The sequence below is a fragment of the Eucyclogobius newberryi genome, unplaced genomic scaffold (genome assembly GCF_026437365.1).
Source record: "Eucyclogobius newberryi isolate DKJ021-1_F unplaced genomic scaffold, fEucNew1.0.hap1 SCAF_18, whole genome shotgun sequence".
NCBI lineage: Eukaryota > Metazoa > Chordata > Actinopteri > Gobiiformes > Gobiidae > Eucyclogobius > Eucyclogobius newberryi.
The window spans coordinates 3,258,709-3,283,708 of NW_027315812.1; the positions used below are offsets into that span (position 1 = coordinate 3,258,709).

The 25,000-nt window shown below is 52.5% G+C and overlaps 1 protein-coding gene across 1 annotated transcript in view; it reads right to left on the minus strand.

Moving 5' to 3' along the window:
* sugct (succinyl-CoA:glutarate-CoA transferase) overlaps window positions 1-25,000 on the minus strand; it is a 185,532-nt gene that overhangs the window by 132,243 nt on the left and 28,289 nt on the right. Inside the window, exons 10-12 of the mRNA XM_072450388.1 lie at window positions 10,005-10,076; window positions 8,211-8,308; window positions 8,035-8,137 (exon numbers count right to left, since the gene is read on the minus strand). Coding sequence (XP_072306489.1) covers window positions 8,035-8,137; window positions 8,211-8,308; window positions 10,005-10,076 — 273 coding nt within the window. The remainder of the gene's footprint in view (window positions 1-8,034; window positions 8,138-8,210; window positions 8,309-10,004; window positions 10,077-25,000) is intronic.

Here is a 25,000-nt window from a genome sequence, read left to right on the forward strand (position 1 = left end):
GACTAGAGAGAATGGAGAGACTAGAGAGACTAGAGAGACTAGAGAGAATGGAGAGACTAGAGAGAATGGAGAGACTAGAGAGACTAGAGAGAATGGAGAGACTAAAGAGACTAGAGAGAATGGAGAGACTAGAGAGACTAGAGAGAATGGAGAGACTAGGGAGACTAGAGAGACTAGAGACACCGTCGCTATAGTAACGCGCTCATGTTGTATGTTGTTCATGCTAATTATTCAACGCGGCGCTTTTTTGAAAGAGAAACTAATATTTGGCGTCACTTTGACAAAGCTGCTAAAAAAAATTCCAGTCAGCAATTTCTTTACCAAGTCGGTCGGGTTACGGCAAACTGGACGCACGCATTACAATAGCAACGGACAGTTTTGCCGGACCCCGACCCCGGCCCGGACCCCGGCCCCAACCCCGGTCTGGACCCCGGCCCTGACCCCGGCCCCGACCCCGGCCTGGACCCCGGCCTGGACCCCGGCCCGGACCCCGGCCCTGACCCCGGCCTGGACCCCGGCCCCGACCCTGACCCCAACCTGGACCCCGGCCCAGACCCCGGCCCTGACCCCGGCCCTGACCCCCGGCCTGGACCCCCGGCCCTGACCCCGGCCCTGACCCCGGCCCTGACCCCGGCCCTGACCCCGGCCCTGACCCTGGCCTGGACCCCCGGCCCTGACCCCGGCCCTGACCCCGGCCCTGACCCCGGCCCTGACCCCCGGCCTGGACCCCCGGCCCTGACCCCGGCCCTGACCCCGGCCCTGACCCCGGCCCTGACCCCGGCCCTGACCCCGGCCTGGACCCCCGGCCCTGACCCCGGCCCTGACCCCGGCCCTGACCCCAGCCTGGACCCCCGGCCTGGACCCCCGGCCTGGACCCAGGACCAGGTCAGAGGGGCTGTTGTTTGTCCCGCTCGGGGGACAGACTCTGTGTACACACAAACAGACCCTCCCCAAGTCCTTTCAGTCCAGAGTCCCAGTCCTGGCCCGGGTCCAGTTCACTGGACTCGAGTGAAGGGCTTCAATCGCCCCCCACTGGACAAAGCAGGAAATACAGCTGCTTTGGAATATAAAGCAGGACTAAACCAGGATTAAACCAGGACTAAACCAGGATAAAAACAATATTAAACCAGGACTAAACCAGGACTAAACCAGGACTAAACCAGGATTAAACCAGGACTAAACCAGGACTAAACCAGGATTAAACCAGGACTAAACCAGGACTAAACCAGGATAAAAACAATATTAAACCAGGACTAAACCAGGACTAAACCAGGACTAAACCAGGATTAAACCAGGACTAAACCAGGACTAAACCAGGATTAAACCAGGATTAAACCAGGACTAAACCAGGACTAAACCAGGACTAAACCAGGATTAAACCAGGACTAAACCAGGACTAAACCAGGATTAAACCAGGACTAAACCAGGACTAAACCAATATTAAACCAGGGCTAAACCAGGACTAAACCAGAACTAAACCAGGTCTAAACCAGGACTAAACCAGAACTAAACCAGGTCTAAACCAATATTAAACCAGGGCTAAACCAGGACTAAACCAGGACTAAACCAGGACTAAACCAGGACTAAACCAGGTCTAAACCAGGTCTAAACCAGGACTAAACCAGAACTAACCCAGGACTAAACCAGGACTAAACCAGGACTAAACCAGGACTAAACCAGGACTAAACCAGGACTAAACCAGGTCTAAACCAGGACTTAACCAGGACTAAACCAGGTCTAAACCAGGACTAAACCAGAACTAACCCAGGACTAAACCAGGACTAAACCAGGACTAAACCAGGACTAAACCAGGACTAAACCAGGACTAAACCAGGTCTAAACCAGGACTTAACCAGGACTAAACCAGGACTAAACCAGGTCTAAACCAGGACTAAACCAGGTCTAAACCAGGACTAAACCAGGACTAAACCAGGTCTAAACCAGGACTAAACCAGGACTAAACCAGGACTAAACCAGGCCTCGGCCGGGTTCGGTTGGATCTTAAACAAGCCGTGAATGAGCCTCAGATTGAACAGAAGGTTTTATGAGAGTGTAGGAGTTTAAAAGGCCTGAGGGAGGAAACGACGGACCAGCCCAGAACTGAACCAAGACCCAAGCCAAGACTGACACCGGGACCGGGACCAGGACCGGGACCAGGACCGGGACCGGGACCAGGGCCTGAATTTAAAGGTCTCAGGTTATGGAAAATGTATTTATCTATCATGTATTTATTAGCTTTTAACACACTTGTATAATTCATTTGGAGTTAGATTTCAGTGGCTGTGGAAAAACTGAGGAAAAAATATGTATTTAGTCCTGGTTTAGTCCTGGTTTAGTCCTGGTTTAGTCCACACTTTAGTTCAGGTTTTATCTTGACCTGGTCCAGTCCTGGTTTACTCAACATTACAGCAGGTTTACGGTCAATCCTGATTTAGTCCTGTTTTGGTCCCTGTTGAGTCACGTCAGGGTCCTGGTCCTGGTCCTGGTCCAGTTCTGGTCCTGTTATTGTAAACTAATCCTTTCTGTCCTGAAGTGACTTGGCTGTGACCGCTGGACGTGTGGAAAAAACATTGAAAGTCCAGATTTGTGGGACTGAAACAGGTCTAAAGAAGACTCTGAGGTGGGACTGACAAAGACCAGGTCTACGGCCGGACTACAGAGGGTCTGGACGGGCTTTTACGAGGCTTTGGAAGCAGGTGCGGCTCAGAGTTTTATTAAAACACTCAGAATAAAGAATCAGAATAAAGATGATAAAAACAGTACAAGCCCAAAGAAGGACTTCCTGTTTCCAAATAAGACTAAAGCGGGACTGAGACTAAAGCGGGACTGAGACTGAGACTAAAGCGGGACTAAGACTAATGCGGGACTAAGACTAATGCGGGACTAAGACTAAAGCGGGACTAAGACTAAAGCGGGACTGAGACTAAAGCGGGACTGAGACTGAGACTAAAGCGGGACTAAGACTAATGCGGGACTAAGACTAATGCGGGACTAAGACTAAAGCGGGACTGAGACTAAAGCGGGACTGAGACTGAGACTAAAGCGGGACTAAGACTAATGCGGGACTAAGACTAATGCGGGACTAAGACTAAAGCGGGACTGAGACTGAGACTAAAACGGGACTGAGACTAAAGCGGGACTGAGACTGAGACTAAAGCGGGACTAAGACTAATGCGGGACTAAGACTAAAGCGGGACTGAGACTAAAGCGGGACTGAGACTGAGACTAAAGCAGGACTAAGACTAATGCGGGACTAAGACTAATGCGGGACTGAGACTAAAGCGGGACTGAGACTAAAGCAGGACTAAGACTAAAGCGGGACTGAGACTAAAGCGGGACTGAGACTGAGACTAAAGCAGGACTAAGACTAATGCGGGACTAAGACTAATGCGGGACTGAGACTAATGCGGGACTAAGACTAATGCGGGACTAAGACTAAAGCGGGACTAAGACTAAAGCGGGACTGAGACTAAAGCGGGACTGAGACTGAGACTAAAGCAGGACTAAGACTAATGCGGGACTAAGACTAATGCGGGACTGAGACTAAAGCGGGACTGAGACTAAAGCAGGACTAAGACTAATGCGGGACTAAGACTAATGCAGGACTGAGCTAAAGCGGGACTGAGACTAAAGCGGGACTGAGACTGAGACTAAAGCGGGACTGAGACTAATGCGGGACTAAGACTAATGCGGGACTGAGACTAAAGCGGGACTGAGACTAAAGCAGGACTAAGACTAATGCGGGACTAAGACTAATGCAGGACTGAGCTAAAGCGGGACTGAGACTAAAGCGGGACTGAGACTGAGACTAAAGCGGGACTAAGACTAAAGCGGGACTGAGACTGAGACTAAAGCGGGACTAAGACTAATGCGGGACTAAGACTAAAGCGGGACTGAGACTGAGACTAAAGCGGGACTGAGACTGAGACTAAAGCGAGACTGAGACTGAGACTAAAGCGGGACTGAGACTAAGACTAAAGCGGGACTAAGACTAAAGCGGGACTGAGACTGAGACTAAAGCGGGACTAAGACTAATGCGGGACTAAGACTAAAGCGGGACTGAGACTAAAGCGGGACTGAGACTAATGCGGGACTGAGACTAAAGCGGGACTAAGACTAATGCGGGACTAAGACTAAAGCGGGACTGAGACTAAAGCGGGACTGAGACTAAAGCGGGACTAAGACTAATGCGGGACTGAGACTAAAGCGGGACTGAGACTAAAGCGGGACTAAGACTAATGCGGGACTAAGACTAAAGCGGGACTGAGACTAAAGCGGGACTGAGACTAAAGCGGGACTGAGACTAAAGCGGGACTAAGACTAATGCGGGACTGAGACTAAAGCGGGACTGAGACTAAAGCGGGACTAAGACTAATGCGGGACTGAGACTAAAGCGGGACTGAGACTACAGCGGGACTAAGACTAATGCGGGACTAAGACTAAAGCGGGACTGAGACTAAAGCGGGACTGAGACTAAAGCGGGACTAAGACTAATGCGGGACTAAGACTAAAGCGGGACTAAGACTAATGCGGGACTAAGACTAATGCGGGACTAAGACTAATGCGGGACTAAGACTAAAGCTGGACTTGCCCCGGGACTTGCCCCGGGACTTGCCCCGGGACTTGCCCCGGGACTTGCCCCGGGACTTGCCCCGGGACAAGATCCATCTCTGTTTATGTGAGTTTGATGGACAAGACCTCCGGTCAGTCTGGACTGTCAGAACCATGATTAATGAGCGAGTCCAGAACTAAAGCCGGACTACGGGACGATCCGGTTTCAGGGACTTGACAGGGACAAAAACAAAAGCCCGGTCCAGGTTCACGAGCGTGGTCGAGGACGGAGCGGTCAGGGACGGACTGGGAAAAGGAGACAAGTCTTCTGAACACTGAGACATTTAAAAGACATTTGAGAAGAGCTGGACCTGTGTCTGAATTATGAACAAAAAGATGATTCTAGAGTCGAGACTAGACCTTTTCTCCCTTTTCAAGACTATTACAGACGTGAAAGACCTGGACCTGGACCTGAGCGCGAGGGACAGTGAAGGATGGACGCCGTTTCTCTGTTTCTCTGGTTTGGTCCTGGTTAGACCTGGTTTAGTCCTGGTTTAGTTCTGGTTTAGAGCTGGCTTAGACTTGGTTTGGTCCTGGTTAGACCTGGTTTAGTCCTGGTTTAGTTCTGGTTTAGAGCTGGCTTAGACTTGGTTTAGTCATGGTTTAGTTCTGGTTTAGAGCTGGCTTAGACTTGGTTTAGTCATGGTTTAGAGCTGGTTTAGACCTGGTTTAGTCCTGGTTTAGTCCTGGTTTAGACCTGGTTTAGTCCTGGCTTAGTCCTGGTTTAGTCCTGGTTTAGTCCTGGTTTAGACCTGGTTTAGTCCTGGTTTAGTCCTGGTTTAGTCCTGGTTTAGACCTGGTTTAGTCCTGGTTTAGACCTGGTTTAGTCCTGGCTTAGTCCTGGTTTAGTCCTGGTTTAGTCCTGGTTTAGTCCTGGTTTAGACCTGGTTTAGTCCTGGTTTAGTCCTGGTTTAGTCCTGGTTTAGTCCTGCTCCGGCGTGAGTGGGTCATAGTGACACTGAACTGTGGGTGGATTTATCTCTAGTCTATATTTCCAGAGGTCAGAGTGACACAAACTAAAGGTCGTGACAGATTTAGAGCCAGAGGAGCAAAGTACTAAAGTAAAAGTACTTGTGTGACTGAGTACATTTAACATAGAATCCTTTTTACGTTTACATTGTACTCTCAGGAGCCGGGGCAGGGGCCGGGGCAGGAGCAGGTGCCGGGGCCGGGGCAGGGGCCGGGGGTCCATGTTTGGGACGCTCTGGCTGGAGCAGAGTCACTGAGGACTCACTCGTCTCCTTCACTTGGACAGATCCAGGTTAGAACGATCTCCTCGGAATTCAGAGACATTTCAGCTGAACATGTGTGAGCCACGTTTCCACTGGTTCAGTCCTAAAGGGTCTAGTCCTAAAGGGTCTTGTCCTAAAGGGTCTAGTTCTAAAGGGTGTAGTCCTAAAGGGTCTTGTCCTAAAGGGTCTTGTCCTAAAGGGTCTAGTCCTAAAGGGTCTTGTCCTAAAGGGTCTTGTCCTAAAGGGTCTAGTCCTAAAGGGTCTAGTCCTAAAGGGTCTTGTCCTAAAGGGTCTTGTCCTAAAGGGTCTTGTCCTAAAGGGTCTTGTCCTAAAGGGTCTAGTCCTAAAGGGTCTTGTCCTAAAGGGTCTAGTCCTAAAGGGTCTTGTCCTAAAGGGTCTAGTCCTAAAGGGTCTTGTCCTAAAGGGTCTTGTCCTAAAGGGTCTTGTCCTAAAGGGTCTAGTTCTAAAGGGTGTAGTCCTAAAGGGTCTTGTCCTAAAGGGTCTAGTCCTAAAGGGTCTAGTCCTAAAGGGTCTTGTCCTAAAGGGTCTTGTCCTAAAGGGTCTAGTCCTAAAGGGTCTAGTTCTAAAGGGTGTAGTCCTAAAGGGTGTTGTCCTAAAGGGTCTTGTCCTAAAGGGTCTTGTCCTAAAGGGTCTAGTCCTAAAGGGTCTTGTCCTAAAGGGTCTAGTCCTAAAGGGTCTTGTCCTAAAGGGTCTAGACCTAAAGGGTCTAGTTCTAAAGGGTGTAGTCCTAAAGGGTCTTGTCCTAAAGGGTCTTGTCCTAAAGGGTCTTGTCCTAAAGGGTCTTGTCCTAAAGGGTCTTGTCCTAAAGGGTCTAGTCCTAAAGGGTCTAGTCCTAAAGGGTCTTGTCCTAAAGGGTCTAGTCCTAAAGGATCTAGTCCTAAAGGGTCTTGTCCTAAAGGGTCTTGTCCTAAAGGGTCTAGTCCTAAAGGATCTAGTCCTAAAGGGTCTTGTCCTAAAGGGTCTTGTCCTAAAGGGTCTAGTCCTAAAGGGTCTAGTCCTAAAGGGTCTTGTCCTAAAGGGTCTAGTCCTTAAGGGTCTAGTCCTAAAGGGTCTAGTCCTAAAGGATCTAGTCCTAAAGGGTCTTGTCCTAAAGGGTCTTGTCCTAAAGGGTCTAGTCCTAAAGGGTCTTGTCCTAAAGGGTCTTGTCCTAAAGGGTCTTGTCCTAAAGGGTCTAGTCCTAAAGGGTCTAGTCCTAAAGGGTCTTGTCCTAAAGGGTCTTGTCCTAAAGGGTCTAGTCCTAAAGGGTCTTGTCCTAAAGGGTCTAGTTCTAAAGGATCTAGTCCTAAAGGGTCTTGTCCTAAAGGGTCTTGTCCTAAAGGGTCTTGTCCTAAAGGGTCTAGTCCTAAAGGGTCTTGTCCTAAAGGGTCTTGTCCTAAAGGGTCTTGTCCTAAAGGGTCTAGTCCTAAAGGGTCCCCTGTGAGACACAAATATGCAATAAAAAGCAAAGCATGACACCAGGTCTAAACCAGGACTAAACCAGGACTAAACCAGGACTAAACCAGCTCGTTGAAGCACGCATCTCCCTGCTGATGTCATGAGGTTGTGTTCCTCCGTGTTTTTAAAGTCCTTACAGAGACATGTGGTCTTTAGCCTCACAGCGCCCCCTGGTGGTTCACCCTCTCATGTGGTCTTTAGCCTCACAGCGCCCCCTGGTGGTTCACCCTCTCATGTAGTCTTTAGCCTCACAGCGCCCCCTGGTGGTTCACCCTCTCATGTGGTCTTTAGCCTCACAGCGCCCCCTGGTGGTTCACCCTCTCATGTGGTCTTTAGCCTCACAGCGCCCCCTGGTGGTTCACCCTCTCATGTGGTCTTTAGCCTCACAGCGCCCCCTGGTGGTTCACCCTCTCATGTGGTCTTTAGCCTCACAGCGCCCCCTGGTGGTTCACCCTCTCATGTGGTCTTTAGCCTCACAGCGCCCCCTGGTGGTTCACCCTCTCATGTGGTCTTTAGCCTCACAGCGCCCCCTGGTGGTTCACCCTCTCATGTGGTCTTTAGCCTCACAGCGCCCCCTGGTGGTTCACCTTCTCATGTGGTCTTTAGCCTCACAGCGCCCCCTGGTGGTTCACCCTCTCATGTGGTCTTTAGCCTCACAGCGCCCCCTGGTGGTTCACCCTCTCATGTGGTCAAGTCGCTCTTTACTTTCGATGTGACTTTTTGCGTCCGGACTCACCTGAGGGTCAGAGAAAATCTGCTGGACGCTGTTGATTGGTCCGACCGGAACTCCTGAGGCCTCAAACCTCTTCAGCCAATCACACGTCGCCTCCTGGGCAAACCTGGACACACCCACCAATGAGAGGCCGGAGCACGTGACTAAAGTCCACCAATCACAGCGCGGCGCGGTCTCACCTCTGTGACAGCAGCGGCAGAAGCTCCGCCCTGTTCTGGACTCGGAGTTTGTTGGTTTTGTATTTGAGCTCCAGCGTCAGACGCTCCAGACCAAGAACCTGCAGCACAGGAAGTAAACAACAACACCACAGGAAGTAAACAACAACACCACAGGAAGTAAACAACAACACCACAGGAAGTAAAACAACAACACCACAGGAAGTAAAGGAAGTAAACAACAACACCACAGGAAGTAAACACCACAGGAAGTAAACACCACAGGAAGTAAACAACAACAAAGGAAGTAAACACCACAGAAAGTAAACACCACAGGAAGTAAACACCAACAACACAGGAAGTAAACAACAACACCACAGGAAGTAAACAACAACACCACATGAAGTAAACACCACAGGAAGTAAACACCAACAACACAGGAAGTAAACAACAACACCACAGGAAGTAAACAACAACACAACAGGAAGTAAAAACCACAGGAAGTAAACACCAACAACACAGGAAGTAAACACCAACAACACAGGAAGTAAACACAAACAACACAGGAAGTAAACACAAACACAGGAAGTAAACAACAACAACACAGGAAGTAAACAACAACAACACCGGAAGAAAACAACAACACCACAGGAAGTAAACAACAACAACACAGGAAGTAAACAACACCACAGGAAGTAAACAACAACACTGGAAGTAAACAACAACACCACAGGAAGTAAACACCAACAACACTGGAAGTAAACACCACAGAAAGTAAACACCAACAACACAGGAAGTGAACAACAACACCACAGGAAGTAAACACCACAGGAAGTAAACAACAACACCACAGGAAGTAAACACCACAGGAAGTAAACAACAACACCACACGAAGTAAACACCACAGGAAGTAAACACCACCACCACAGGAAGTAAACGCCACAGGAAGTAAACAAAGACACCACAGGAAGTAAACAACAACACAGGAAGTAAACACCAACAACACTGGAAGTAAACAACAACACCAAAGGAAGTAAACAACAACACCAAAGGAAGTAAACAACAACACCAAAGGAAGTAAACACCAACAACACTGGAAGTAGACACCAACACCACAGGAAGTAAACACCACAGGAAGTAAACAACAACAACACCACAGTAAGTAAACGACAACACCACAGGAAGTAAACACCAAAGGAAGTAAACACCAACAACACAGGAAGTAAACAACAACACCACAGGAAGTAAACAACAACAACACATGAACTAAACAACACCACAGGAAGTAAACAACAACACCACAGGAAGTAAACAACAACACTACAGGAAGTAAACACAACACCACATGAAGTAAACACCACAGTAAGTAAACAACAACACCACACGAAGTAAACAACAACACCACACGAAGTAAACACCAACACCACAGGAAGTAAACAACAACACCACACGAAGTAAACACCAACACCACAGGAAGTAAACAACGACACCGCATGAAGTAAACACCACAGGAAGTAAACACCAACAACACAGGAAGTAAACAACAACACCACAGGAAGTAAACACCACAGTAAGTAAACACCACAGTAAGTAAACAACAACAACACAGAAAGTAAACAACACAGAAAGTAAACAACACAGGAAGTAAACAACAACCTGAACCACAGGACGTAAACAACAACCTCAGTCACATCACTACATTTAAACTTCAGTAGATTTTGTTGTTGTTGTTAGCATTAGCTTGTTTGCTAACCGCAGGGGAGATAAAGGATACTTCAACTCAAACACAATTAACTTCCTCAGTTTGGCCTCGTTTACCTGACAGACTCGGACAAACTGCAAGTCGTTTCCCGCGGCGACCACAATGTGTCCGTCCGACGTCCGAAAGCCCTGGACATAAACACATGTGGTCAGTTCTATGGCTTCTCCTTTGTGTCTTTGACACGTGAGCGTGTTTAATCCAAACTCTAACGTTTTTAACTGTTGCAGCTTTAGAACAAACTGAAGTTGTAGTAAAATATAAAAACAATTACAAAATGTTATAATCTGAAACAGAATGTAATATTCTTATAACATATTATTAGGCCCGAGCGCCACAAGCTGGCGAGAGGCCTATTAATCTCGTAAGGCCGTGCGAAGCACGGCTGCGAAAGTGCGCACGTAGTGCGCACGAAATCGAGCGCGAAGCGCTCGCCCACTTCCAAACACTCACTAACGCACTCCTCCACTCATGCACGCCCCGTGCATACTAATTAGTTGTAGGAAAATGGAACATTACCGTTGTAAACGGGCGAAGCCCGTGCAAAAGTTCGCACTAAACGAGCACATTACATTGGGATGACGACCGCGAAGCGGTCGTCATCTCCATATAAAGCACTCATTTGCGCTAAGTAGCTCACGAATACGTTCCCCATCTCTTGCATGTTCCGTGCATATAAGCATGTAATGCAAAAATTGAACATTATTACTGTATAGAGGGCCAAAAACACAAAGTGGGCGGAGCCCACTCAAAATTATCGAAAGTACCCGTCAGTGACCAGGGACCAACACCATGAGGTAGGAAAGCGCGAGCGCTTTCCGAAAATGTATAGTTTATGATATTTGAAAAATGGGAAACATTGTTTTCGCATCGGAATATTATTCTTTCTTTCTTTCTTTCTTTCTTCTTCTTCTTCTTCTTCTCGGGACCAACCCCCCTATTTTTCACCCAGTGAACATTGACGAAAAGTCACAAAAATTTGCACACCTCTAAAAATCGTGCCTCTCTACATTCTGGCTATTTCCCTTTTCTAAAATAAAAAAAATTGGCGCGTCAGCGCCACCAAATGTACCAAAAATGCATTGAGAGATGGGAAATGACCCAAAAAAAATCTGATCGTAGAATCATGAAATTTGGCGCAGAGGTAGATGGTGACAAGAGAAGTAAAAAATATTATTACGGCAACGCCGTCCCCCGAACCAAATGTCGGCCATATTACTTCAAAAATGGCTAAACATGACTTCGGAGTTTTTCCAAACGTCGTACTTTTACGAACTCCTCCCAGGGCGTTGGCCCTAAAAAGCTGAAATTTGGTGAAAATGCTACTGAGGAGTGGGACATCAAAAGTTATCCAAATTACATTGATACCTCTCACGGTCTCTGTGCGGCGAAGCCGCAAACTGTAACTAAAATTTCAGAAATCTCCCATATTTAAAATTTCTGCCGTTTGCGCAGATAAAGTCCCAATTGCGTCAAATTAGAATCAGTTGTTAAACTCTTTGCCCTAAACCTACTTGAAGTGAAATAAATTCATTTGGCGCCACAGCGCCCCCTACAGATATTATATGGAGGTTAAATGTTTAGTTTTGCGAAATTATATGAAATTTGACACACAACTCAATTTTAGCATCCCCATCAAAAAAGTCAATGAGACCCATGTCATAATTGTTATGGCGTTGCCGTAACGATGACCGAAACCTCCCATGTTATTCCAATGGGGCCAGAACATGTTTACACTTTAGACTTTCACAAACTCCTCCCAGGGCGTCAGCCCTATTAACCTGAAATTTGGTGAGACTCATCTTCAGGACCATCAAAAGTTATCCACATTTTCATTCAAAGAGTCACGGTGTCTGTGCGGCAAAGCCGCACATTTTGCCAAGAATTCAAAATAAAATTGCTTTTTGATGGTAAAACAAAGGGGAGAAGATGTGACAGCGTCACAGATTCAGCAGTAGGCGTGATAAAAGGACAATTGGGGCGCGTTAGCGCCCCCTCCTCTTGCGGCGTGGCGGCGGTGTGGCGGCGGCGTGGCGAGGGCCGATCATTGCCGCTTGCGGCTATATTTATTATTATTATTATTATTATTATTATTATTATTATTATTATTATTATTATTATTATTATTATTATTATTATTATTATTATTATTATTATTATTATTATTATTATATAAAGACGACTCTTTAACGTGAGTCTGGAGCAGAAACGTCCTGCGTCCATGAGAAACGAGCCTCTGGAGACCAGAAGAAACATGTCCCCACACTCAGGAACCCGGACTGAAACGGGCCCCTAAAGACCCCCGGACCAGGACCAGGACCAGAGCTGGACCAGGACCAGGACCAGGACCAGGACCAGAGCTGGACCAGGACCAGGACCAGGACCAGGACCAGAACTGGACCAGGACCAAAGCTGGACCAGGACCAGGACCAGGACCAGAACCAGAACCAGAACCAGGACCAAGACCTGGACCAGGACCAGAGCTGGACCAGGATCAGAGCAAGAGCAAGAGCTGGACCAGGACCAGAGCTGGACCAGAACCAGAACCAGAACCAGAACCAGGACCAGAGCTGGACTAGGACTAGGACCAGGACCAGAGCTGGACTAGGACCAGAGCCAGGACCAGAGCCCGACCAGGACCAGGACCAGGACCAGGACCAGAGCCCGACCAGGACCAGGACCAGGACTAGGACCAGAGCTGGACCAGGACCAGAGCTGGACCAGGACCAGAGCTGGACCAGGACAAGGACCAGGACCAGGACAAGGACCAGGACAAGGACCAGGACCAGGACCAGGACCAGAGCCAGAGCCAGAGCCAGAGCCAGGACCAGGACCAGGACCAGAGCTGGACCAGGACCAGGACCAGGACCAGGACCAGGACCAGATTTAGGAGGTGAGGGGGATTTGTGAGGATCTGGAGGACGATGGATGAGGAAACGCTTGACGAACAGAGGAAATATGTAAACACAGAAGCATTTTAAAAAGATGTCTCTCAAATGAGGTTTTATTTAACATATGTAAGTATTTTAAACGCTGTGAGAGAAGAAACATGGACTGTTCAACGAGTCCAAGAGCCCATCCGTCTCAGAACATGTAAACTACACATTTGTAGAACCTCACGGACTCAGAAGTTTAGTTTAAGGTCAGACCAGGATTTAAGATGTTTTAGTTTAAGTGAAAACACTGAACACAAGGCTAAAAATGAAAGGGAAACGAGACGCAAAACATGCATTTGTAATTATCAATTTGATATTAAATGAATATTAGAAAGAATAAACCGATACCAGCACTTCATTTTGGTTTAGACCTGGTTTAGACCCGGTTTAGACCTGGTTTAGTCCTGGTTCCCTCCTCAGAACTCGTGGGTTAGTGTAATAAGTGCAGGTTTGATGGACAGACATTTTCTTGCCTCCGGCGCCTTGAGTGACACTAATGGACGAGGAATGACGTCAAACGCTCGACGCACCAGAACTTCACTTGGCAAGAGCGAGACAGGAGCGAGACAGGAGCGAGACAGGAGCGAGAAAGGAGCGAGACAAGAGCGAGACAAGAGCGAGACAAGAGCGAGACAGGAGCGAGACAGGAGCGAGACAAGAGTGAGACAAGAGCGAGACAAGAGCGAGACAAGAGCGAGACAAGAGCGAGACAAGAGCGAGACAGGAGCTAGACAGGAGCGAGACAAGAGCGAGACAAGAGCGAGACAAGAGCGAGACAGGAGCGAGAAAGGAGCGAGACAAGAGCGAGACAAGAGCGAGACAAGAGCGAGACAAGAGCGAGACAGGAGCGAGACAAGAGCGAGACAAGAGCGAGACAGGAGCGAGACAGGAGCGAGAAAGGAGCGAGACAAGAGCGAGACAAGAGCGAGACAGGAGCGAGACAGGAGTGAGACAAGAGCGAGACAAGAGCGAGACAGGAGCGAGACAGGAGCGAGACAAGAGCGAGACAGGAGCTAGAAAGGAGCGAGACAAGAGCGAGACAAGAGCGAGACATGAGCGAGACAGGAGCGAGACAGGAGCGAGAAAGGAGCGAGACAAGAGCGAGACAAGAGCGAGACAAGAGCGAGACAGGAGCGAGACAGGAGCGAGACAGGAGCGAGACAAGAGCGAGACAGGAGCGAGACAGGAGCGAGACGAGAGCGAGACAAGAGCGAGACAAGAGCGAGACAGGAGCTAGACAGGAGCGAGACAAGAGCAAGACAAGAGCGAGACAAGAGCGAGGCAGGAGCAAGACAGGAGCGAGACAGGAGCGAGAAAGGAGCGAGACAGGAGCGAGACAGGAGCGAGACAAGAGCGAGACAAGAGCGAGACAGGAGCGAGACAAGAGCGAGACAAGAGCGAGACAGGAGCGAGACAGGAGCGAGACAGGAGCGAGACAGGAGCGAGACAGGAGCGAGACAAGAGCGAGACAAGAGCGAGACAGGAGCGAGACAGGAGCGAGACAAGAGCGAGACAGGAGCGAGACAGGAGCGAGAAAGGAGCGAGACAAGAGCGAGACAGGAGCGAGACAAGAGCAAGACAAGAGCGAGACAAGAGCGAGACAGGAGCGAGACAAGAGCGAGACAAGAGCGAGAAAGGAGCGAGACAGGAGCGAGACAGGAGCGAGACAGGAGCGAGACAAGAGCGAGACAGGAGCGAGACAGGAGCGAGACAGGAGCGAGAAAGGAGCGAGAAAGGAGCGAGACAAGAGCGAGACAAGAGCGAGACAGGAGCGAGACAGGAGCGAGACAAGAGCGAGACAAGAGCGAGACAAGAGCGAGACAAGAGCGAGACAAGAGCGAGACAGGAGCGAGAAAGGAGCGAGACAAGAGCGAGACAAGAGCGAGACAAGAGCGAGACAAGAGCGAGACAGGAGCGAGACAAGAGCGAGACAAGAGCGAGACAAGAGCGAGACAGGAGCGAGACAGGAGCGAGAAAGGAGCGAGACAAGAGCGAGACAGGAGCGAGACAGGAGCGAGAAAGGAGCGAGACAAGAACGAGACAAGAGCGAGACAGGAGCGAGACAGGAGCGAGACAAGAGCGAGACAAGAGCGAGACAAGAGCGAGACAGGAGCTAGACAGGAGCGAGACAAGAGCGAGACAAGAGCGAGACAAGAGCGAGACAGGAGCGAGACAGGAGCGAGAAAGGAGCGAGACAAGAGCGAGACAAGAGCGAGACAAGAGCGAGACGGGAGCGAGACAAGAGCGAGACAAGAGCGAGACAAGAGCGAGACAGGAGCGAGACAGGAGCGAGAAAGGAGCGAGACAAGAGCGAGACAAGAGCGAGACAGGAGCGAGACAGGAGCGAGACAAGAGCGAGACAAGAGCGAGACAGGAGCGAGACAGGAGCGAGACAAGAGCGAGACAAGAGCGAGACAGGAGCGAGACAGGAGCTAGAAAGGAGCGAGACAAGAGCGAGACAGGAGCGAGACAGGAGCGAGAAAGGAGCGAGACAGGAGCGAGACAAGAGCGAGACAGGAGCGAGACAGGAGCGAGACGAGAGCGAGACAGGAGCGAGACAGGAGCGAGACAGGAGCGAGACAAGAGCGAGACGGGAGCGAGACGGGAGCGAGACAGGAGCGAGACAGGAGCGAGACAGGAGCGAGACAGGAGCGAGAAAGGAGCGAGACAAGAGCGAGACAAGAGCGAGACAGGAGCGAGACAGGAGCGAGACAGGAGCGAGACAAGAGCGAGACAAGAGCGAGAAAGGAGCGAGACAGGAGCGAGACAGGAGCGAGACAGGAGCGAGACAGGAGCGAGACAAGAGCGAGACAGGAGCGAGACAGGAGCGAGAAAGGAGCGAGAAAGGAGCGAGACAAGAGCGAGACAAGAGCGAGACAAGAGCGAGACAGGAGCGAGACAGGAGCGAGACAAGAGCGAGACAAGAGCGAGACAAGAGCGAGACAGGAGCTAGACAGGAGCGAGACAAGAGCGAGACAAGAGCGAGACAAGAGCGAGACAGGAGCGAGACAGGAGCGAGAAAGGAGCGAGACAAGAGCGAGACAAGAGCGAGACAGGAGCGAGACAAGAGCGAGACAAGAGCGAGACAAGAGCGAGACAGGAGCGAGACAGGAGCGAGAAAGGAGCGAGACAAGAGCGAGACAAGAGCGAGACAGGAGCGAGACAGGAGCGAGACAGGAGCGAGACAGGAGCGAGAAAGGAGCGAGACAGGAGCGAGACAGGAGCGAGACAGGAGCGAGACAAGAGCGAGACAAGAGCGAGACAAGAGCGAGACAAGAGCGAGACAAGAGCGAGACAGGAGCTAGACAGGAGCGAGACAAGAGCGAGACAAGAGCGAGACAAGAGCGAGACAGGAGCGAGACAGGAGCGAGAAAGGAGCGAGACAAGAGCGAGACAAGAGCGAGACAAGAGCGAGACGGGAGCGAGACAAGAGCGAGACAAGAGCGAGACAAGAGCGAGACAGGAGCGAGACAGGAGCGAGAAAGGAGCGAGACAAGAGCGAGACAAGAGCGAGACAGGAGCGAGACAGGAGCGAGACAAGAGCGAGACAAGAGCGAGACAGGAGCGAGACAGGAGCGAGACAAGAGCGAGACAGGAGCGAGACAGGAGCTAGAAAGGAGCGAGACAAGAGCGAGACAAGAGCGAGACAGGAGCGAGACAGGAGCGAGAAAGGAGCGAGACAGGAGCGAGACAAGAGCGAGACAGGAGCGAGACAGGAGCGAGACAGGAGCGAGACGAGAGCGAGACAGGAGCGAGACAGGAGCGAGACAGGAGCGAGACAAGAGCGAGACGGGAGCGAGACGGGAGCGAGACAGGAGCGAGACAGGAGCGAGACAGGAGCGAGACAGGAGCGAGAAAGGAGCGAGACAAGAGCGAGACAGGAGCGAGACAAGAGCGAGACAGGAGCGAGACAGGAGCGAGACAGGAGCGAGACAAGAGCGAGACAAGAGCGAGAAAGGAGCGAGACAGGAGCGAGACAGGAGCGAGACAGGAGCGAGACAAGAGCGAGACAGGAGCGAGACAGGAGCGAGAAAGGAGCGAGAAAGGAGCGAGACAAGAGCGAGACAAGAGCGAGACAGGAGCGAGACAGGAGCGAGACAAGAGCGAGACAAGAGCGAGACAAGAGCGAGACAAGAGCGAGACAGGAGCTAGACAGGAGCGAGACAAGAGCGAGACAAGAGCGAGACAGGAGCGAGAAAGGAGCGAGACAAGAGCGAGACAAGAGCGAGACAAGAGCGAGACAGGAGCGAGACAAGAGCGAGACAAGAGCGAGACAAGAGCGAGACAGGAGCGAGACAGGAGCGAGAAAGGAGCGAGACAAGAGCGAGACAAGAGCGAGACAGGAGCGAGACAGGAGCGAGACAGGAGCGAGACAGGAGCGAGAAAGGAGCGAGACAGGAGCGAGACAGGAGCGAGACAGGAGCGAGACAAGAGCGAGACAAGAGCGAGACAAGAGCGAGACAAGAGCGAGACAAGAGCGAGACAGGAGCTAGACAGGAGCGAGACAAGAGCGAGACAAGAGCGAGACAAGAGCGAGACAGGAGCGAGACAGGAGCGAGACAGGAGCGAGACAAGAGCGAGACAAGAGCGAGACAGGAGCGAGACAAGAGCGAGACAAGAGCGAGAAAGGAGCGAGACAGGAGCGAGACAGGAGCGAGACAGGAGCGAGACAAGAGCGAGACAGGAGCGAGACAGGAGCGAGACAGGAGCGAGAAAGGAGCGAGAAAGGAGCGAGACAAGAGCGAGACAAGAGCGAGACAAGAGCGAGACAGGAGCGAGACAGGAGCGAGACAAGAGCGAGACAAGAGCGAGACAAGAGCGAGACAAGAGCGAGACAGGAGCTAGACAGGAGCGAGACAAGAGCGAGACAAGAGCGAGACAGGAGCGAGACAGGAGCGAGACAGGAGCGAGAAAGGAGCGAGACAAGAGCGAGACAAGAGCGAGACAGGAGCGAGACAAGAGCGAGACAAGAGCGAGACAAGAGCGAGACAGGAGCGAGACAGGAGCGAGAAAGGAGCGAGACAGGAGCGAGACAGGAGCGAGAAAGGAGCGAGACAAGAGCGAGACAAGAGCGAGACAGGAGCGAGACAGGAGCGAGACAAGAGCGAGACAAGAGCGAGACAGGAGCGAGACAGGAGCGAGACAAGAGCGAGACAAGAGCGAGACAAGAGCGAGACAGGAGCTAGAAAGGAGCGAGACAAGAGCGAGACAAGAGCGAGACAGGAGCGAGACAGGAGCGAGAAAGGAGCGAGACAGGAGCGAGACAAGAGCGAGACAGGAGCGAGACAGGAGCGAGACAGGAGCGAGACGAGAGCGAGACAGGAGCGAGACAGGAGCGAGACAGGAGCGAGACAAGAGCGAGACAGGAGCGAGACGGGAGCGAGACAGGAGCGAGACAAGAGCGAGACAGGAGCGAGACAGGAGCGAGACAAGAGCGAGACAAGAGCGAGACAAGAGCGAGACAGGAGCTAGAAAGGAGCGAGACAGGAGCGAGACAAGAGCGAGACAGGAGCGAGACAGGAGCGAGAAAGGAGCGAGACAGGAGCGAGACAAGAGCGAGACAGGAGTGAGACAGGAGCGAGACAGGAGCGAGACGAGAGCGAGACAGGAGCGAGACAGGAGCGAGACAGGAGCGAGACAAGAGCGAGACAGGAGCGAGACAAGAGCGAGGCAGGAGCGAGACAGGAGCGAGACAGGAGCGAGACAAGAGCGAGACAAGAGCGAGACAGGAGCGAGACAGGAGCGAGACAGGAGCGAGACAGGAGCGAGACAGGAGCGAGAAAGGAGCGAGGCAGGAGCGAGGCAGGAGCGAGACAGGAGCGAGACAGGAGCGAGAAAGGAGCGAGACAGGAGCGAGAAAGGAGCGAGAAAGGAGCGAGAAAGGAGCGAGACAAGAGCGAGACAAGAGCGAGACAAGAGCGAGACAGGAGCGAGACAGGAGCGAGACAAGAGCGAGACAAGAGCGAGACAAGAGCGAGACAAGAGCGAGACAGGAGCTAGACAGGAGCGAGACAAGAGCGAGACAAGAGCGAGACAAGAGCGAGACAGGAGCGAGACAGGAGCGAGAAAGGAGCGAGACAAGAGCGAGACAAGAGCGAGACAAGAGCGAGACAGGAGCGAGACAAGAGCGAGACAAGAGCGAGACAAGAGCGAGACAGGAGCGAGACAGGAGCGAGACAGGAGCGAGAAAGGAGCGAGACAAGAGCGAGACAAGAGCGAGACAGGAGCGAGACAGGAGCGAGACAGGAGCGAGACAGGAGCGAGAAAGGAGCGAGACAAGAGCGAGACAGGAGCGAGACAGGAGCGAGACAGGAGCGAGACAAGAGCGAGACAAGAGCGAGACAAGAGCGAGACAAGAGCGAGACAGGAGCTAGACAGGAGCGAGACAAGAGCGAGACAAGAGCGAGACAGGAGCGAGACAGGAGCGAGACAGGAGCGAGACAGGAGCGAGACAAGAGCGAGACAAGAGCGAGACAAGAGCGAGACAGGAGCGAGACAAGAGCGAGACAAGAGCGAGAAAGGAGCGAGACAGGAGCGAGACAGGAGCGAGACAAGAGCGAGACAGGAGCGAGACAGGAGCGAGAAAGGAGCGAGAAAGGAGCGAGACAAGAGCGAGACAAGAGCGAGACAAGAGCGAGACAAGAGCGAGACAGGAGCGAGACAAGAGCGAGACAAGAGCGAGACAAGAGCGAGACAGGAGCTAGACAGGAGCGAGACAAGAGCGAGACAAGAGCGAGACAAGAGCGAGACAGGAGCGAGACAGGAGCGAGACAGGAGCGAGACAAGAGCGAGACAAGAGCGAGACAAGAGCGAGAAAGGAGCGAGACAGGAGCGAGACAGGAGCGAGACAGGAGCGAGAAAGGAGCGAGAAAGGAGCGAGACAAGAGCGAGACAAGAGCGAGACAAGAGCGAGACAGGAGCGAGACAGGAGCGAGACAAGAGCGAGACAAGAGCGAGACAAGAGCGAGACAAGAGCGAGACAGGAGCTAGACAGGAGCGAGACAAGAGCGAGACAAGAGCGAGACAAGAGCGAGACAAGAGCGAGACAGGAGCGAGACAGGAGCGAGAAAGGAGCGAGACAAGAGCGAGACAAGAGCGAGACAAGAGCGAGACAGGAGCGAGACAAGAGCGAGACAAGAGCGAGACAGGAGCGAGACAGGAGCGAGAAAGGAGCGAGACAAGAGCGAGACAAGAGCGAGACAGGAGCGAGACAGGAGCGAGACAGGAGCGAGAAAGGAGCGAGACAAGAGCGAGACAGGAGCGAGACAAGAGCGAGACAAGAGCGAGACAGGAGCGAGACAAGAGCGAGACAAGAGCGAGACAAGAGCGAGACAAGAGCGAGACAAGAGCGAGACAGGAGCTAGACAGGAGCGAGACAAGAGCGAGACAAGAGCGAGACAGGAGCGAGACAGGAGCGAGAAAGGAGCGAGACAAGAGCGAGACAAGAGCGAGACAAGAGCGAGACAGGAGCGAGACAAGAGCGAGACAAGAGCGAGACAAGAGCGAGACAGGAGCGAGACAGGAGCGAGACAAGAGCGAGACAAGAGCGAGACAGGAGCGAGACAGGAGCGAGACAAGAGCGAGACAAGAGCGAGACAGGAGCTAGAAAGGAGCGAGACAAGAGCGAGACAAGAGCGAGACAGGAGCGAGACAGGAGCGAGAAAGGAGCGAGACAAGAGCGAGACAGGAGCGAGACAAGAGCGAGACAGGAGCGAGACAGGAGCGAGATGAGAGCGAGACAAGAGCGAGACAAGAGCGAGACAGGAGCTAGACAGGAGCGAGACAAGAGCGAGAAAGGAGCGAGACAAGAGCGAGACAAGAGCGAGACAGGAGCGAGACAAGAGCGAGACAGGAGCGAGACAAGAGCGAGACAAGAGCGAGACAAGAGCGAGACAGGAGCGAGACAAGAGCGAGACAAGAGCGAGAAAGGAGCGAGACAGGAGCGAGACAGGAGCGAGACAAGAGCGAGACAGGAGCGAGACAGGAGCGAGACAAGAGCGAGACAGGAGCGAGACAGGAGCGAGACAGGAGCGAGACAGGAACGAGACAGGAGCGAGAAAGGAGCGAGAAAGGAGCGAGACAAGAGCGAGACAGGAGCGAGACAGGAGCGAGGCAGGAGCGAGACAGGAGCGAGACAAGAGCGAGACAGGAGCGAGACAGGAGCGAGACAGGGGCGAGACAGGAGCGAGACAGGAGCGAGAAAGGAGCGAGACAAGAGCGAGACAAGAGCGAGACAGGAGCGAGACAGGAGCGAGACAGGAGCGAGAAAGGAGCGAGAAAGGAGCGAGACAAGAGCGAGACAGGAGCGAGACAAGAGCGAGACAAGAGCGAGACAGGAGCGAGACAGGAGCGAGACAAGAGCGAGACAAGAGCGAGACAAGAGCGAGAAAGGAGCGAGACAGGAGCGAGACAGGAGCGAGACAAGAGCGAGACAGGAGCGAGACAAGAGCGAGACAGGAGCGAGACAGGAGCGAGACAAGAGCGAGACAGGAGCGAGACAGGAGCGAGACAGGAGCGAGACAAGAGCTAGACAGGAGCTAGACAGGAGCGAGACAAGAGCGAGACAAGAGCGAGACAAGAGCGAGACAGGAGCGAGACAGGAGCGAGACAAGAGCAAGACAGGAGCGAGCCAAAAGCGAGACAAGAGCGAGACAAGAGCGAGACAAGAGCGAGACAGGAGCGAGACAAGAGCGAGACAAGAGCGAGACAAGAGCGAGACAGGAGCGAGACAGGAGCGAGACAGGAGCGAGACAAGAGCGAGACAGGAGCGAGACAGGAGCGAGACAGGAGCGAGACAGGAGCGAGGCAGGAGCGAGACAGGAGCGAGACAAGAGCGAGACAAGAGCGAGACAGGAGCGAGACATGAGCGAGACAGGAGCGAGACAAGAGGGAGACAGGAGCGATACAGGAGCGAGACAGGATAGAGACAGGAGCGAGACAGGAGCGAGACAGGAGCGAGAAAGGAGCGAGAAAGGAGCGAGACAAGAGCGAGACAGGAGCGAGACAAGAGCGAGGCAGGAGCGAGACAGGAGCGAGACAGGAGCGAGACAAGAGCGAGACAAGAGCGAGACAGGAGCGAGACAGGAGCGAGACAGGAGCGAGACAGGAGCGAGACAGGAGCGAGAAAGGAGCGAGACAGGAGCGAGACAGGAGCGAGACAGGAGCGAGAAAGGAGCGAGACAGGAGCGAGACAAGAGCGAGGCAGGAGCGAGACAGGAGCGAGACAGGAGCGAGACAGGAGCGAGACAAGAGCGAGACAAGAGCGAGACAGGAGCGAGACAGGAGCGAGACAGGAGCGAGAAAGGAGCGAGGCAGGAGCGAGACAGGAGCGAGACAGGAGCGAGAAAGGAGCGAGACAGGAGCGAGACAGGAGCGAGACAGGAGCGAGACAAGAGCGAGGCAGGAGCGAGACAGGAGCGAGACAGGAGCGAGACAGGAGCGAGAAAGGAGCGAGACAGGAGCGAGACAGGAGCGAGACAAGAGCGAGGCAGGAGCGAGACAGGAGCGAGACAGGAGCGAGACAAGAGCGAGACAAGAGCGAGACAGGAGCGAGACAGGAGCGAGGCAGGAGCGAGACAGGAGCGAGGCAGGAGCGAGAAAGGAGCGAGACAGGAGCGAGACAAGAGCGAGGCAGGAGCGAGACAGGAGCGAGACAAGAGCGAGGCAGGAGCGAGACAGGAGCGAGAAAGGAGCGAGACAGGAGCGAGACAGGAGCGAGACAAGAGCGAGGCAGGAGCGAGACAGGAGCGAGACAAGAGCGAGGCAGGAGCGAGACAGGAGCGAGGCAGGAGCGAGACAGGAGCGAGACAGGAGGAGTGTGCAGAGTTTGGAAGTGGGTGAACGCTTTGCGCTCGATTTCATGCGCACTTTAGCAGCCTTACAGCACTAACAGGCCTCTCACCAGGATGTGGCGCTCGGGCCTGATAGTAGGAGTGAGAGTACCTGGTGAGTGAGAGTACCTGGTGAGTGAGAGTACCTGGTGAGTGAGAGTACCTGGTGAGTGAGAGTACCTGGTGAGTGAGAGTACCTGGTGAGTGAGAGTACCTGGTGAGTGACTCCGGGGCCCTCAACATCCTGTTACTACTAGACCTCAGCGCAGCCTTTGACACTATAAACCATTCCATCCTCCTACAAAGGCTGCGCCAACTGGGTGTTGAGGGCTCTGCACTTGACTGGCTCACATCCTACCTCACCAACAGGCAAGAGTTCATTTCCCTCTCCGGTCACTCATCCACCCTCTCCCCAGTAACGCAGGGGGTCCCCCAGGGCTCAGTCCTCGGCCCCCTCCTCTTCATCTGCTACATCTTCCCCCTTGGTCACATCCTCCGCCAACTCAACCTGGACTTTCACTGCTACGCTGACGACACCCAGATATACCTCACCACCAAATCCACCCAAAACCCTCCCCTCAGCCACACCCACACCCTCCCCTCAGCCACACCCACACCCACACCTACACCCTCCCCTCAGCCACACCCACACCCACACCCTCCCCTCAGCCACACCCAAAACCCTCCCCTCACCCACATCCAAACCTGCATCTCTACAATAAAATCATGGCTCACTCTCAACTTCCTCAAACTGAACAGTGACAAAACAGAGCTCCTCCTCATTGGCACCAAATCCACTCTCAATAAAACTGGTCCCTTTTCACTCAGCATCGACACCTCGACCATCACCCCCTCTACCCTGGTACGCAATCTCGGTGTCATCATGGACCCCACCCTCTCCTTCACTCCCCATGTCAGCCACATTGTCAAGACCTCATACTTCCACCTCCGCCACATCGCCACAATCCGACACTGCCTCACCCTCCCCGCTGCTGAATCCCTCATCCATGCCTTCATCTCCTCCCGCCTTGACTACTGCAACTCCCTCCTCACTGGCATCTCCTCCCATTCCCTCCATAGACTCCAAATGGTCCAAAACTCCGCTGCCCGCCTCCTCACCCACACCCGGTCCCGTGATCACATCACTCCCGTTCTTCGCTCTCTCCATTGGCTCCCCATCAAGCAGCGCATAAACTTTAAAATACTCCTCCTCACCTTCAAAGCTCTTCACCACCTTGCCCCCCCCCCCTACCTGTCTGACCTCCTCATCCCCCACCGCCCCTCCCGAGCTCTCCGATCCTCCTCCTCTCTCACCCTGACTGCACCAACATCCCGACTCAAAACTTTTGGCGACAGAGCATTCTCCCGAACAGCACCCCGACTCTGGAACTCCCTCCCCCAACCTGTCCGCCACTCTCCCTCACTCACAACATTCAAATCCCGCCTAAAAACATACCTCTTCACCCAAGCCTATGACCTCCCCTACCCCTAGCCTCCTCTACCCCATTGTCTACTCTTCTACCCCCTGTTACATCCCCATCTTTTTCTCTCTACTTCTTCTGTCTTGTTCATTTTATCTGTATATTAATGTGTTCTGTACGTGTTGTCCCCCCTGTCTGTAAATACCCCCCCTTTTTAGTATGTTCAGCGTCTTTGGGTCACTGAAAAGCGCTATATAAATAAAAGTTATTATTATCAGGCCCGAGCGCCACAAGCTGGCGAGAGGCCTATTAATCTCGTAAGGCCGTGCGAAGCACGGCTGCGAAAGTGCGCACGTAGTGCGCACGAAATCGAGCGCGAAGCGCTCGCCCACTTCCAAACACTCACTAACGCACTCCTTCACTCATGCACGCCCCGTGCATACTAATTAGTTGTAGGAAAATGGAACATTACCGTTGTAAACGGGCGAAGCCCGTGCAAAAGTTCGCACTAAACGAGCACTTTACATTGGGATGACGACCGCTTCGCGGTCGTCATCCCCATATAAAGCACTCATTTGCGCTAAGTAGCTCACGAATACGTTCCCCATCTCTTGCATGTTCCGTGCATATAAGCATGTAATGCAAAAATTGAACATTATTACTGTTTAGAGGGCCAAAAACACAAAGTGGGCGGAGCCCACTCAAAATTATCGAAAGTACCCGTCAGTGACCAGGGACCCACACCATGAGGTAGGAAAGCGCGAGCGCTTTCCGAAAATGTATAGTTTATGATATTTGAAAAATGGGAAACATTGTTTTCGCATCGGAATATTATTCTTTCTTTCTTTCTTCTTCTTCTTCTTCTTCT